Raw genomic sequence first — 12328 nt, 5'->3', positions numbered from 1 at the left:
CGTGATTTGCAGGGGAGTAATTTTTCTGTCTAGAGACCAGCCCTAAATACAGCCAATGAAGAGGATGATAATGCAGCAATTAACAAGCTTTGAGGGTGAAAATTTATTTATTTATTTTTAACTTTGTTAAAATTTGTAACAAATTTTATTTGTCAAGCGTAACTTTATTCTGTTTTCCCAGTGGCTCCTATGGGCCACAATAAGCTAATGTTGATTGTTTTACATACTGCTGGGTAAGCTGACCTGGAGTATTATAGCATATATGGTCATTCCATCTCAAATCAGGCAATTTGTGGAACATCTATCTCAAAAATCAGATGCAATATTTGAAAGTGGATCAAAAGACAGTTTAACAAAACACAATAACAGTAAAAAAAAAAAAATAAAGGATTCATATATGAAGCTACAATTTCACAGCATTGTTCAGACTTTGCATAATGAATTTTTTATGCATATCAGAGACGGTTGAGCAGAAGGCTTGGTTAAATTCAGATGGAGTGACCCTATATAAAGAGTTGAACTTTTACCTGACATGTGAAAGTTCCTAAATTGATACCAGCAGGAGAGACAAATGGCTGGGAGCTTTGTGTCTGATGTTTTTTTTGTTTTTTGTTTTTTGTTTTTTTTAAGTTTTAAAAATATGATAAATATGCTTATCCACCTGCTGTGGTGACCACAATTACAGCCACAGTAATTTATTATTACTTTGATGTGAATACTATAAATGTGTATTTCTAATTGGTAACTAAATCTGTAAAATAAATGTAGCAGAGTAAGTGCTGTGCAGTTTTTAACCTATGCTGGCTGTGGGTATCATGACGTGAACATGGGATGGCTGCTGTGGGCTGCTGCAGATTTAAGGGTCACAGCAAACTAAACAAGTAGTTTGTGTGCATATACAGTTTGTGTTTTTGCTTTGTGGATGGGAGCAGCTGAAAAAAATCACTTTTCTTCATATTTAAGCTTTTTGAACCTTCAAAATTGGATAAGCAGGGAAGTTAGATGGGTTTAATATTTAACTCTTGTTGTCTTTTACTTGCAAATTTTTGAACTACATTTAACAAGCATCGTATATTGTAGAAAAACATGATCTGGGTCCATTGTTTCTGTATGGACACACTGCAGCTCCACCATAAACTACGCCTCTGGTCATCTTTACTGTTGAAATGTTATTAACTTTTATGTTGAGAAATAATCTTTAGTTGAGAAGGGAGTGAAACCGTCATGCTGTTGAATCCTGTCCCCCCCCTCCAGTGGCTCCTTCCTGCTGTGGCTTCCATGATAAGTTTAATCCGATTACTTTTAGTGGCCTTTAAGTTTTCCTTTAATGTGTCACTCACCTACCTTTTTGTCCCTATGGATATATGCACATCACAGTGTGACTGTGTGACATTTTTGGAGTGCAGGAAATGAATTTGTCTAACTTTTCTAGAAGAAATATCTTTCATATTACAGTTAAGATATTAGTTTGATCATTACAGATACCACCACTACAGTGTCCACCCATTGTACAAATCTAGGAGGTTCCAATTTTTCCATATGTGCAGGTAAAATCTTGTCAGTTTTTCTATACAGCAATTTTGCTTAAAAAACAACCCATAAATGAATTGATACAGAATGTATCAATTAGGCTCCTCCCACCAGCTTCCAGTGGAGGCTGTGCTATTGCTCAAGTATAACCATGAAACAGTGGATCATCATTACAATAACAGGGAGGGAAACGTGCCTGCAACTACATGCAGAAATTGTTGTAAAACTCTAGTGTGGACTTGCATCAATGCAACTACACGATGTGCTCACATTTCCTGTTCGGTTGTTGATGGGCTCTTTGGGGTGAGGGGTGTGACAGGTGTCATCTTTGCTACTGCTGACTTCTCCCATAGATTTCCTTTTTTGATTTGTTGAGGGTCTTGTCTCTCTCCTGTAATGTTTTTACTACCAATTCCACCTCAATAAGTCCAAGACGCAACCTCATACTGCCCTCGGGCATCAATCCTCTAACATGTACCCATAATAAACTCTTATAATTAAATACATATTCTCCCAACGTTTCCTTAACACATGACCAAGAAATATGAGGATAAATTAAAAAATTTATGTATGTATGTATGTATGTATGTATGTATTTATTATTATTATATTTATAATTCATGAAATCTAGTCTTACCAATCCTTTCTCAATTTGGGCCCTATTTCAGGAGGACCCACTTAAATCTGCTCTGTGGACTAATATTGGAATACATGTTTTGTTTTTTACTCAGCAAATTTATCCAGATAACTGAGTAAATCTGCTGCTTGGAGCAGTCCTCAGCAAAAAGAAGGCATTAAAACAGCGATAAATGTAAAGCTTCAACGAGTCCCCCCCCCCAATGCCTGTATACGCTGCACACTCAGTGTCGACCCAGCGGACTCTTCTTGGCTTTCGTTCAGAATCCATTTACGGGGGTTTGGTGTTAATAGCAAATTGGAGGGACTTTGAGCCAGCATTATTGAGAATGTGGCACAGACTTTAGCCTTCCTCAAGTTTGCTAGCGCAGCTCTGTGTCCTACAGCCTCAGCACTAACAGCAAGATGCTGTCTGATTACTCCTCTGCAGGACAGACACTCAGACTGAAGATGAGGTATCTCTTGATTGGCCACTGTAAAATTTAAATGAGTACAGCAGCTTTATTTACATACTGACGGTGCTAAATGTGCATTTTTTTTTTAAATGCACCGGTCTGATTAAGTTCAAAATATTTACTGTGTTAACAAACGTAGGTGTGTGCAGAGGTTTTTGTGTTTATAATCTCCAATCTCTTATTTATGTGTAATCGTGCAATATCATTTGACCTTGCTGTACATCCAGTTCATATCCTCGTTCATGTTATGTCCTTTCCTCCGTTCCAGCAGCTCAGGAGGAGGGGAAGCTGGTTGTTGCAGCAGGCCTTGTCCTTCCACTTAAATCTAGCTAATGGCATTAAAACATAGGGCAAGAAAATACACATACCCAAAGGAGCGTTGTGTCCCTCACTACCCTGTGCTCTTCATTTGTGTATGTGTGTGTGGCTGTCTGATGAAAGACACAGTTCTGTCTCCCTCTGACCCTCACTGATGCTCTGCAGAGGTACCCAGAGCTCGCTGACGCACTCGGAAACAACCGGGCCACTTGGAGAAAATGGGATTTGATGCAGCCATGCAATGTCACCCGGGCTGAAAATGCCACTCGGTGCAAACACAAAGATTAGCACAGCTCTGTGGAAAGGGCTGTCCCTTAGACCAGTAAGGTGTGTGTCATAAAACTGTATTTACAGTTGCCAGGAAACAAAGTTCGCCATTGTGAGTCATTTAGGGCGGGTCATTAGGGAGCTCCTAATTACCCAAAAGTCAACATGTTCGATAACACCAAAAGTGGTTAAATCCACTTTTCAGTCAGTAGGATAGACAGACAGTTGTAGGCTTAAAGTGCTGCAATTTGGCCTGAGGAGTGGCCTCAAAGAGAGACAGTGTTTCCTTCCTCAAATTGTTTACCAAAGGATGGGGCCTATCTGTTGTCATTTTAAATTACCGTGGCCGGTGCTGTTACACTATTGTGTGCTACAGCATATAGGGTGCCAACAATACTTTGGCTCAGGGCCCCATTCTTTGACCAGCCATTCACGGGAGACTGATAGAGATGGGATCCAGTTACCCACACAGGGATAACTGACGTTAGCTATTTCCATTAATACCAAGGATGCCTGTCAAGTCACTAATATTGGTATGAATCAGTCGGCTTGCTCCTCAGCTGCTTCTTTCTGTCTTCTGTCTGGTGTTGAAACTATAGAAACAGAGGTGTGTACTCTTAAAGGTCAAGCTTTTCTACGCACTCGTCTCTTATCTAGATTCATAGAAGCGTAGACAACCTTTGTAATCAGTTATATTGTCCCAGCTGCCCAGAAGAAATCCAGTAACCCCCACTGATGGGCCCGCATATATATCCTCCACAGTTTACAGGTTCCCTGCAGGTCACTGATGTCTGCAGATTAGGGGTTGATAAATTAAATTAATTACCAACATGAATAGGTGACACCTTCACATTTAAAAAAAGGTTACTTAACAAACACAACAGAATGTGTCTCGACTCCGTGTGGATGACATGTATATAATTAGACAGTTGTTTCAATAAATATTAGAAAGCAGTACCCAAGCCTTGCTTCATCACATCTCACTTTACATTAATAGTGACTTTACACCATAATTCGGTGCATCATCTTCGTCCTTTTCTCACCCCACATGCCACTGCCTGTTCACAGCCTTGTTACTTCCCGGATCGACTACTGCAACTCTCTTCTTTTTGGTCTTACTCAAAAATCCATCCACAAGCTCCAACGCGTCCAGAACTCTGCTGCTCGTATTATCACCAGGGCCCCTTCTATCCATCACATCACCCCTGTCCTGCAGCAGCTTCATTGGCTCCTGGTCAAATATCACATCAATTTCAAAATACTGTTGTTCACATTTAAGACTATTCATCATCTCTCCCCTCCATACCTCCATCCCATCTCGGTGTCTCAGATCTTCTTCTCTTTCTCTCTCTGTCCCCTCTCCCCATCTTGCCACCATGGGGAGCATTTGTTTTATGTCTTATGCTTTTATGATCGTGTAAACGGCTTTCTTTTATGTTGCTTTTATTATTCTGCTGTGTACAGTGTCCTTGAGTGCTTTAAAAGGCGCTTTAAAAGAAAATTTATTATCATTATTATTATTATTATTATTATTATTAATAATAAAGTTCACCAGAATGCAGAAAATTAAAAGCTCAACATTCAAAATGCCAAAACAAACTCAAACATCAACTTTCGCACAGGTTACTTCTTCAGCTCTGCAGTGTTTATAATGGTCTTTACTCTGCCAAGCCTCAGTGGCAGTAGAAATACCATTGTAAAATTGCATTTATTATTATTTATTTATATATATATATATATATATATATATATATATATATATAATTTTTTTTTTTTTTTTTTAATAAAAAGACCTTTATTTCCTTTTACAGTTTACATGGTACAGATCATTTGAATGACTGTTACTGAAACTGAAGCATATCTGGATGCCTTTTATCTGGGTAACCCATTCAATCCTGTTAGTGTTTTACCACTTTGTGCTGATCATTCATACTTCTCACACCCGAACAACAGGAGCAGTTAAACTTTTGGACACTGTGATGTTTTTGTTTTGTTTTTTCATCATGTCAGATTTTTGCTGGTATTTTATTAAATCCATTTTTTTCCTTTTAGCAGTGAAATGCTTCCCGAGCCTTTGCCTGCAACACAAGCCCAAACTAATGCACCCCTATATTTAACAGTTGAGGAGGGCTATTCTCTTCATAAAATTCTTCTTTCCTGAATATTTGTTTCCTCATAGTCACTGCAAAAAATATATATTTTTCCACTTCAGTCTTGTTTCGAGGTGGGAATGCCTCTTCCGTGACGCTGATTTGTGCCGATGGCGTAGCGTTGTAAAATGGTACAATCTTTCTGGTAGTATTCTGCAGTCAAACAGGAGTACACCCTAGGAGAAACACTGGCTTGATTGTCTCTGGGGGCAGCCAAACTTTTGCTGTGTGATAATTAAACTTTTTGCAGTTCACAAGGAAAATTAAACATAGATGTTTAAATTTTAAATGCCTACCTTTTGGCAATTTAGTTTGTAGAGTTTGCCAACATATCTAGAGTAACGGGTCAACATAACCTGTTCCTGTCAACATAACCTTATTGATTTATACTGACCTGACAGGTCACCTAAACAAGAGCAACACGTGAAGTGTAACTGTCTGTACTCCACTTGATAACGTCTCTGCTGCACTTTTTAACTCCCTTTCCCTGCTTTTCTCTGCATTTTGTTCCCATCATTTATAACTAGTTTGCATTATTTCCCTTTTTTCTAACTGCTGTAGTCAGTCATCTGTAAAATTTAGCTCCACTTTGTGACACGGCATATTTACTTCCCATAAAGACGCCAGTGTGTTCTGAGGGGGAAGTGCTTGCTGCACAGTAACAGCAGGCAGGACTGCGACCTTAGCAGTCAAATATGCTGCACTGCTCCACGTCAGCTTTGCTTTACAGCTCAGACTGCTGGTCTCCTCTGTTTTACATTTGACAAGCCTGTTCCGAGTATTAGCTTAAGGGAAAGCACTTTTTCACACCATCATCTTATGTTTTGCAGTCCTGTTAACTTAATTTGATTCCCAGTGTCAGTTGTTGTTTTCAACTTCTTCGTTGTGTAGTGATGGAAGAAGCAGGTTGAGGACATGTTGAGACTGGCTTGTGTTTTGCTCTCTCTCTTTTTTTTTTTTTTTTTTTTTTTTTCCTAGAAGGAACACAGGTTGGAAGGCTTCACATCGCTGTAATGTTTGAGTCATATCCAAACCTGTAATAACAAGAAGCAGGAAGTTGAGTGTAGGTTCGATAAATTGGCCTTACACACATCACTTAATTTATTTTATTGTCTTTGTGATTATGAGCAGGTGAGCACAGACTTGACCCTGCTTAATGCAACTAAATACTCACCCACATGCACCCTGCAGCTGACTCCCAAATTTAATCGCATGTCTGGCATTCCCTCCCCCATCTGTCGTCCCCCGCTTTCCCGTCTATTTTTTTTCCTCTTGCCTTTTCCATTAGAACTAAAAGTAACAACAACAGTAAGAGTTCGCTGATAGAAAAACATGTTATGAAAGATTAGCTGTAGAGGTGAAAATGTTTCCTTTGCTATGACTCACAAACATAGCTGCCAGCCAAGTTCTGTCAAACAGGGACTTCAGCTGGTACTCCACCAGTCATTTTGGCAGGTAACCAGCCCTAATTTGCATGCTTTGGTATTTTATTTAGGAAACCTTCTGATTACAGATACGGTCTTAAAGCGGAAAAATCAGGATGATCTCAGCTATTGAAGTGTCAGTGAACGTTTTTGGATGACTGATTTTATCCAGTTCTTCTCACTTTCTGCGTTTGTGTTTCTTCCCTGGCAGCTAATAAACGTAAAGGCTTGCAGTGGGTTATAGACGTGACCATAGCGTACCCCAAAGCAAGACCGATGGACATCCAGACCTGGATCTTTGGCTACAGGCCTCCTACAGTCACACATGTACATTACAGGTAAGAATTAAATGTTGGATCGTTAAACTCTCCATTTACCTTTAGCATTTTCACATGAGATACAGGGAACAGTAAACTAATCTGTCACATTCACAGGAGGGAAAACAGAACCACAATGCAAATGTACTTTGCAGCACGCGTGCAGCAAAGACTTTGTCGCATGAAAATCACATTACATCACAAAATCAGACAGCGCAATGTAGGGAGAGGCCCATGTTGCTGAATCTTGAACATGTTAGTTGTTACGTAATTGAAGTGCTGTTGTCATATGCACACCGCACAGTTGTTACACTATTTTGTCAGTCTCCCTTCTGCCAGTGCAGTTATAAAAATCCTAATACGCATATTAACACTAAAATAAATACAAAGTTACGTCTGTGTCGGCAGAGAGAGTTGATCAGCCACAGTGTTACTGTGCTTGTTGTGTTTTCAGGTCATTATTTAAGGTCAGTTCTGTCATTCAGTTCACATAGGCCGCCTCCTTATGTCTTCCCAGCAAACAAAAGTTGTTGTTTTTTCTTTTTTAACAAAATAAAAATAGGCTTGAAATCAAGTCACTTAAGCTATAAACGCACTGGTATCAGACATTTAATGTCTATCTTAAGATGTTCAGGGATTTTTATTTATTTCCCTAAAGCTATTAAATTTGCTGATTTATCTCATCAGGCTGCTGTTCACATTTCTGTTTGAGTTTTTTTGTGTTGTTTTGTTTTTAAAGTGTGAAAGGGTTAGGAAACTTTAAAAAATAAAACCTTAAAACTAACAGCCAGAAGAATGTTAGCATTCAGATCCAGTTGTACCTGTTCAGCTGTTATCCATCCACTTGTGATTGTAAATTTGAGAGCACTGAATTTCACATTGTTTTTTTTGTGTGTATTGTAAGTTGTGTATTTTGTAATACTCTTTACTCTTCACTTTGGGTAAAGAGTATTACGTATTTACTCCCTGTAGAAAGTAGTTTGTTGCACCACCTTTGTATTACTTTTGTATTATTCTGTATTAGCACCTTCAGAATTAACAGTTGCAATCGTGTAAATTAACTTTTTATATGCACACACATCATGCAAATCCCCAATTTAGTAAAGAAAACTGTTGTCAGTGTTTCCACTGTAGAAACAAGTACAGGTGCTAATGTACACCTGTTCATGTTTGCATTTGCTGCCTGATGGAAGTCAGCCTGCCTGTCTGGTTTGGGTCAGATGCTGCCCTTTATCATCACTCTGAACCTGAGGCCTCGTTGCTAGCATGGTCTTTGCAGGTGCTTGTATAGCTTTGATGTAGCATTGGCAGCTGAGCATGTTTTGCTCTTTACTGTCACATTCTTGACCCTTCGTTCTTTACTTCTCATCATTCTTTGAGTGTTGTAGCTGGTGCTCTTATTTTAGTCCCGACTCCCACATAAATTCATGTCAAGCAAGTGTTTTGAGAGGTTTATTTCTTTCTCTTTTTTCCCTTTTTTGAGGGAGGGTCCAGCTATCGTACAGATAATAATGAACTTAAACTGCATATGTATGTTCAACTCGGTTTGGATTGGCAGATGGCTTGTGCTGATTTCTTTTCCTACTAAAGATAGGAAATCAACTCTTTGGTGTCTTTTTACACCGAATTATGCTCACTGTTCTCACTTTAAAGAAGTGCAGTATGCACCAAAAGTGACATCACAGCTACTGGTACACATACCACTTGTGCGTCTTTTCGACTGGTTGTTCACATTTCAATTTTGAGCTCGTCCTGATGAAAGGTTGCTCAGCTTAAACCACATCAAGGAGTCAACCTGTCCACAATGCACAAATGAAACTTGCACACAATTACCACCTGATGGATCTTCGCCCAAATTGTGCTCGAGGTTAAATTTGTCATTTAATGTGCAATAACCTGTGAAATGTGATGAATTGTGAGCTGGGTGAAGTACTACGTCGTTCTGGTTGTAAATTGGGAAAACATGTCTTAGTTGGAGGCACGAGTGTGCGATTGAGTTGGTCTTTATTGCCACTTAAATGTCATTTTAGTACAGAAGCTCAGAGATTGTCAAATTACAGGGAGGGGGGAATACTGCAGAAAAGGTGAGAGGTTCTGGAAAAAGATGTGAGAGAGACAAAAGCAGTCTCTTTGGTTTCTGTTTAGACTTTATCTGTTTCTGTGCCGCTGCTGATGCGTAAGCGTTTTTTCTGAGAGGTGGCACTCATCAATCAGGAGAAGACTGCAGGGAGTCTGCTGCACCTCAAGCGACAGGATAAATGGTTACAGGGCTGTGGCGAAATCACAGGTGGCACACGCAACCACCAATGTGGTGACTATAAACTTGGATTTACTCTTTTCTTCAGCAGCAACAAAGCAGCTGCAGCTGCACCAACCCAACTTTGCCTTTCCGTTTTTACCTCACAGTATGCTAATAGTGATGCCTTTAGCAAATGTTAATATTGTAATATTAGTGAGATAATATTTTAGCAAAGTGTCAGGAATAGTCTGGCCATCCTAATACACACCTGTAGACATAGGACACTGAGCATTAGTATTCACTGGACATGCTCTGCCAATGTAAACAGGAAGCAGGAGGTTGGTTGCTTAGACAAAACAGGAAGAAGAGCAATGAGTACAAGACTAGTGATTACTTTGCTTGGACCACCAATTAAGTGGAGCCTATATGCAAAGGCAGTCATGTTGGCAGAAAACCTGTTAACGTTGGGAATCATTGCAAAGCAAATATGGTGACACATTAGTGCAGTATCAGCAGCATTATGGGATCATTATGGGAAAGCAGCACACACAAGTGGGATGAATTCACAGATGGTATGTGAGCCTTGATATAATAATGTTTTGGCTTAATTTGTGTGACTGATAAGATCTAATCAGGAAATGAATGTGGGTGTGTGCTTCATAGTTTCCAAAAGTCCCCAGTTCTGCCCTTTTGAGACTAAATTATAATTCAAATTATAGCTGAAACTGGGTCAGCAGCATTTTTTAAAAAGTCTCAGTTTTAGGGTTCCTAAAACCCCCACTAGTGTGGACATTGGGTTTAATACTACTGTGGATGTGTCTCATGAATTTTAAATATTCTTGGGATTAGCGGAAGTAGTTTTCCCTTGCGAGGCAGGTTCAGCCACTGCTGTAAAATTCTGACATTAAAGAATTAAGATGCCTTCAGTTTTCACCCTTCATACCTGTCTGATTTGGCTTCTGGCTGAACCTTATGTAGCAGCATAAAAACAAACAAAAAACAGATCAGACTTTATGTTTGCTCTTTAACGACTGCCCCCTTTGGAGTAAACATGTGCCAGTACCTGTCTATGATAGGCTTTAGTATATGTGAAATATTGAGAAAATCAGGATCAGATGTCCAGGTGTTTAAAAAATACATCTGGAAAAACAAAATGTAGAAATAAGCTACAGTATATGGCTGCCATCTTAAGAATATTCCTCTTCGTATGAAAAGCAAATGCAGGTGTCACTCCACGTTGTCCTGCTCTCTTTGCCCTTCAGATTCTCCTCTCTATTGCTTTTCTATCCACTTGAGGATAAAGTGAAGGTGGGCCAGGATTAGATTTTCTGTAGACTGTGTTCAAGATGAATATAATCCCCTAGGGTAGATCAGAAAAGATGTATCCAGGCATCAAAGCAGTAGTCATCAGGTAGAAGTCACAGTGAGCCTAAATGTTGCCTTGAACAACTTCCTCAAACAGCTCAGGTGTGTGTCTACACCTCGGTGTGATAGAGGTTGATTTATGAACCCTGGCCCATCGCCCCCTCTCTAGAGAGGCCCCTCTTCCCACTTTGTCTGCGACTAAGAATTCATCAGCTCTGTAATTAGAGGGGATGCTGGATTCTCTTCCCCACCTCCGAGACTCTCTAATCAGCCATCGATACAATCAGCTTCCCCTGTTCTGTCAGCATCTCTGCAGCCAGGGGATGGACAAGAAGCCACCCGACTACAGTTGTTACAAGCGTGCGCACTCAGTTCCATGCCGTGCAGACAGTGCTGATCATAGACAACTTAGACCCATGCTGGTACAGGTGCAGAGTCAACAAGAGGATTAATCTCCTTGCTGATCAAGGGAGCGCTGTAGGGGAGTGAGCAATGCGATGCACTTTGGTGATGCGAATAGGAGACGCGGGTGGACAAGTGCCACCCTACAGCGGTGTTTCTGCTGGGTCAGTTAAGGGGAATTTTTATTGTGAGAGTAGCACTTAATCACTGTCATGGCTACAAATAATCCAGAATAAGGAATGCCGTGAAAGATTGCCGTTTTTCAGGCAGTTTTTATTTTTTGTAATTCTTGGCTCTGAAATATTCCACTGAGAGCAGATATCCCTAAAATGGTCATCTTGGGCACAAAACTCAGAGGAGCTGTGCCAAGTCCAAGTATAAGATATAAAAGGATTATTTTTAAACTTTGATGGTAGCTTTGCATGATTCAGAGTACAAAAACAAAATATGGTGCTGGAAATAAGCCCATCTCCACTTGATACTCAGGATGCAGGATTCTAGAGGGATTACATGGACTGATGAGTATTTTCCCTCCATAACACTAAACACCTTGAGTCATATTTTAACAAGGATAGTCAAAATCAAAGCTGGTAGTACAGTTGAACTAAAATAAATGAAGAGATGTAGTTTACTTAATGCTTACTCAATGGAGCTAGTAGTTAACACAATGGGGTTCCTTTTTTTTGTATTGAAAAAATATCAAACCGTGACACCAAAGTATTGAACCGAACCGGGAATTTTTGTGTATCGTTGCACACCTAGTTAACACCTGGGGTGATGTTAAGTTTTGTATGAAATAACAATACAACTTCAGCAATGTTTATTTCCAAGGCAACTGGTATTTTTTAAATGTACGTATGTAGATGCGTGCAAGTGAATGCACCTTCACTGTAAATGCCTTGGAAACAACATTCATAAGATGTTTGCTAGCCCTGAAAGATGTCAACTTAAATTAAGAAAACAAATAGTAATGTGAAGTCAGTGGTGAAGCTGTGTGTTTTGTTTGTGGATAGCTGATTGCTGAGTTTAAGGCTTATAATTTGAATCATCATTACAAGAGCTTGACTGATGCAGAGCCGGAAGGGGCATCTGAACCTCTGCTAGCAAAGCCGCATCATGTTTATAATTGTACCATCTACTCTTACCAGTAGTAGTTTATAACATTAATACTGAACCGACTTGAATTCGTTGTATGGTGCGGCCTTCCACAGTTTCTAATGTGGCC

The 12328-nt window shown here is 39.7% G+C and overlaps 1 protein-coding gene across 3 annotated transcripts in view; it reads left to right on the top strand.

Annotated features, from left to right (window-relative positions):
- The window catches only part of lpgat1 (lysophosphatidylglycerol acyltransferase 1), a 63836-nt gene that overhangs the window by 36184 nt on the left and 15324 nt on the right, over positions 1-12328 (top strand). For all 3 annotated transcript variants that reach the window (XR_005693980.1, XM_040017074.1, XM_040017075.1), the window contains exon 6: positions 6992-7118. Coding sequence is in view for 2 of the 3 variants with exons in the window: in XM_040017074.1 (XP_039873008.1) it covers positions 6992-7118 (127 nt within the window). In the remaining variant the exon portion in view is untranslated. The remainder of the gene's footprint in view (positions 1-6991; positions 7119-12328) is intronic.

Source organism: Simochromis diagramma, unplaced genomic scaffold (genome assembly GCF_900408965.1).
Source record: "Simochromis diagramma unplaced genomic scaffold, fSimDia1.1 OVJJ01000802.1, whole genome shotgun sequence".
Lineage (NCBI taxonomy): Eukaryota > Metazoa > Chordata > Actinopteri > Cichliformes > Cichlidae > Simochromis > Simochromis diagramma.
The sequence above is the reverse complement of the archived record's forward strand: the minus strand, read 5'-3'. Positions and strand labels throughout refer to the sequence as shown.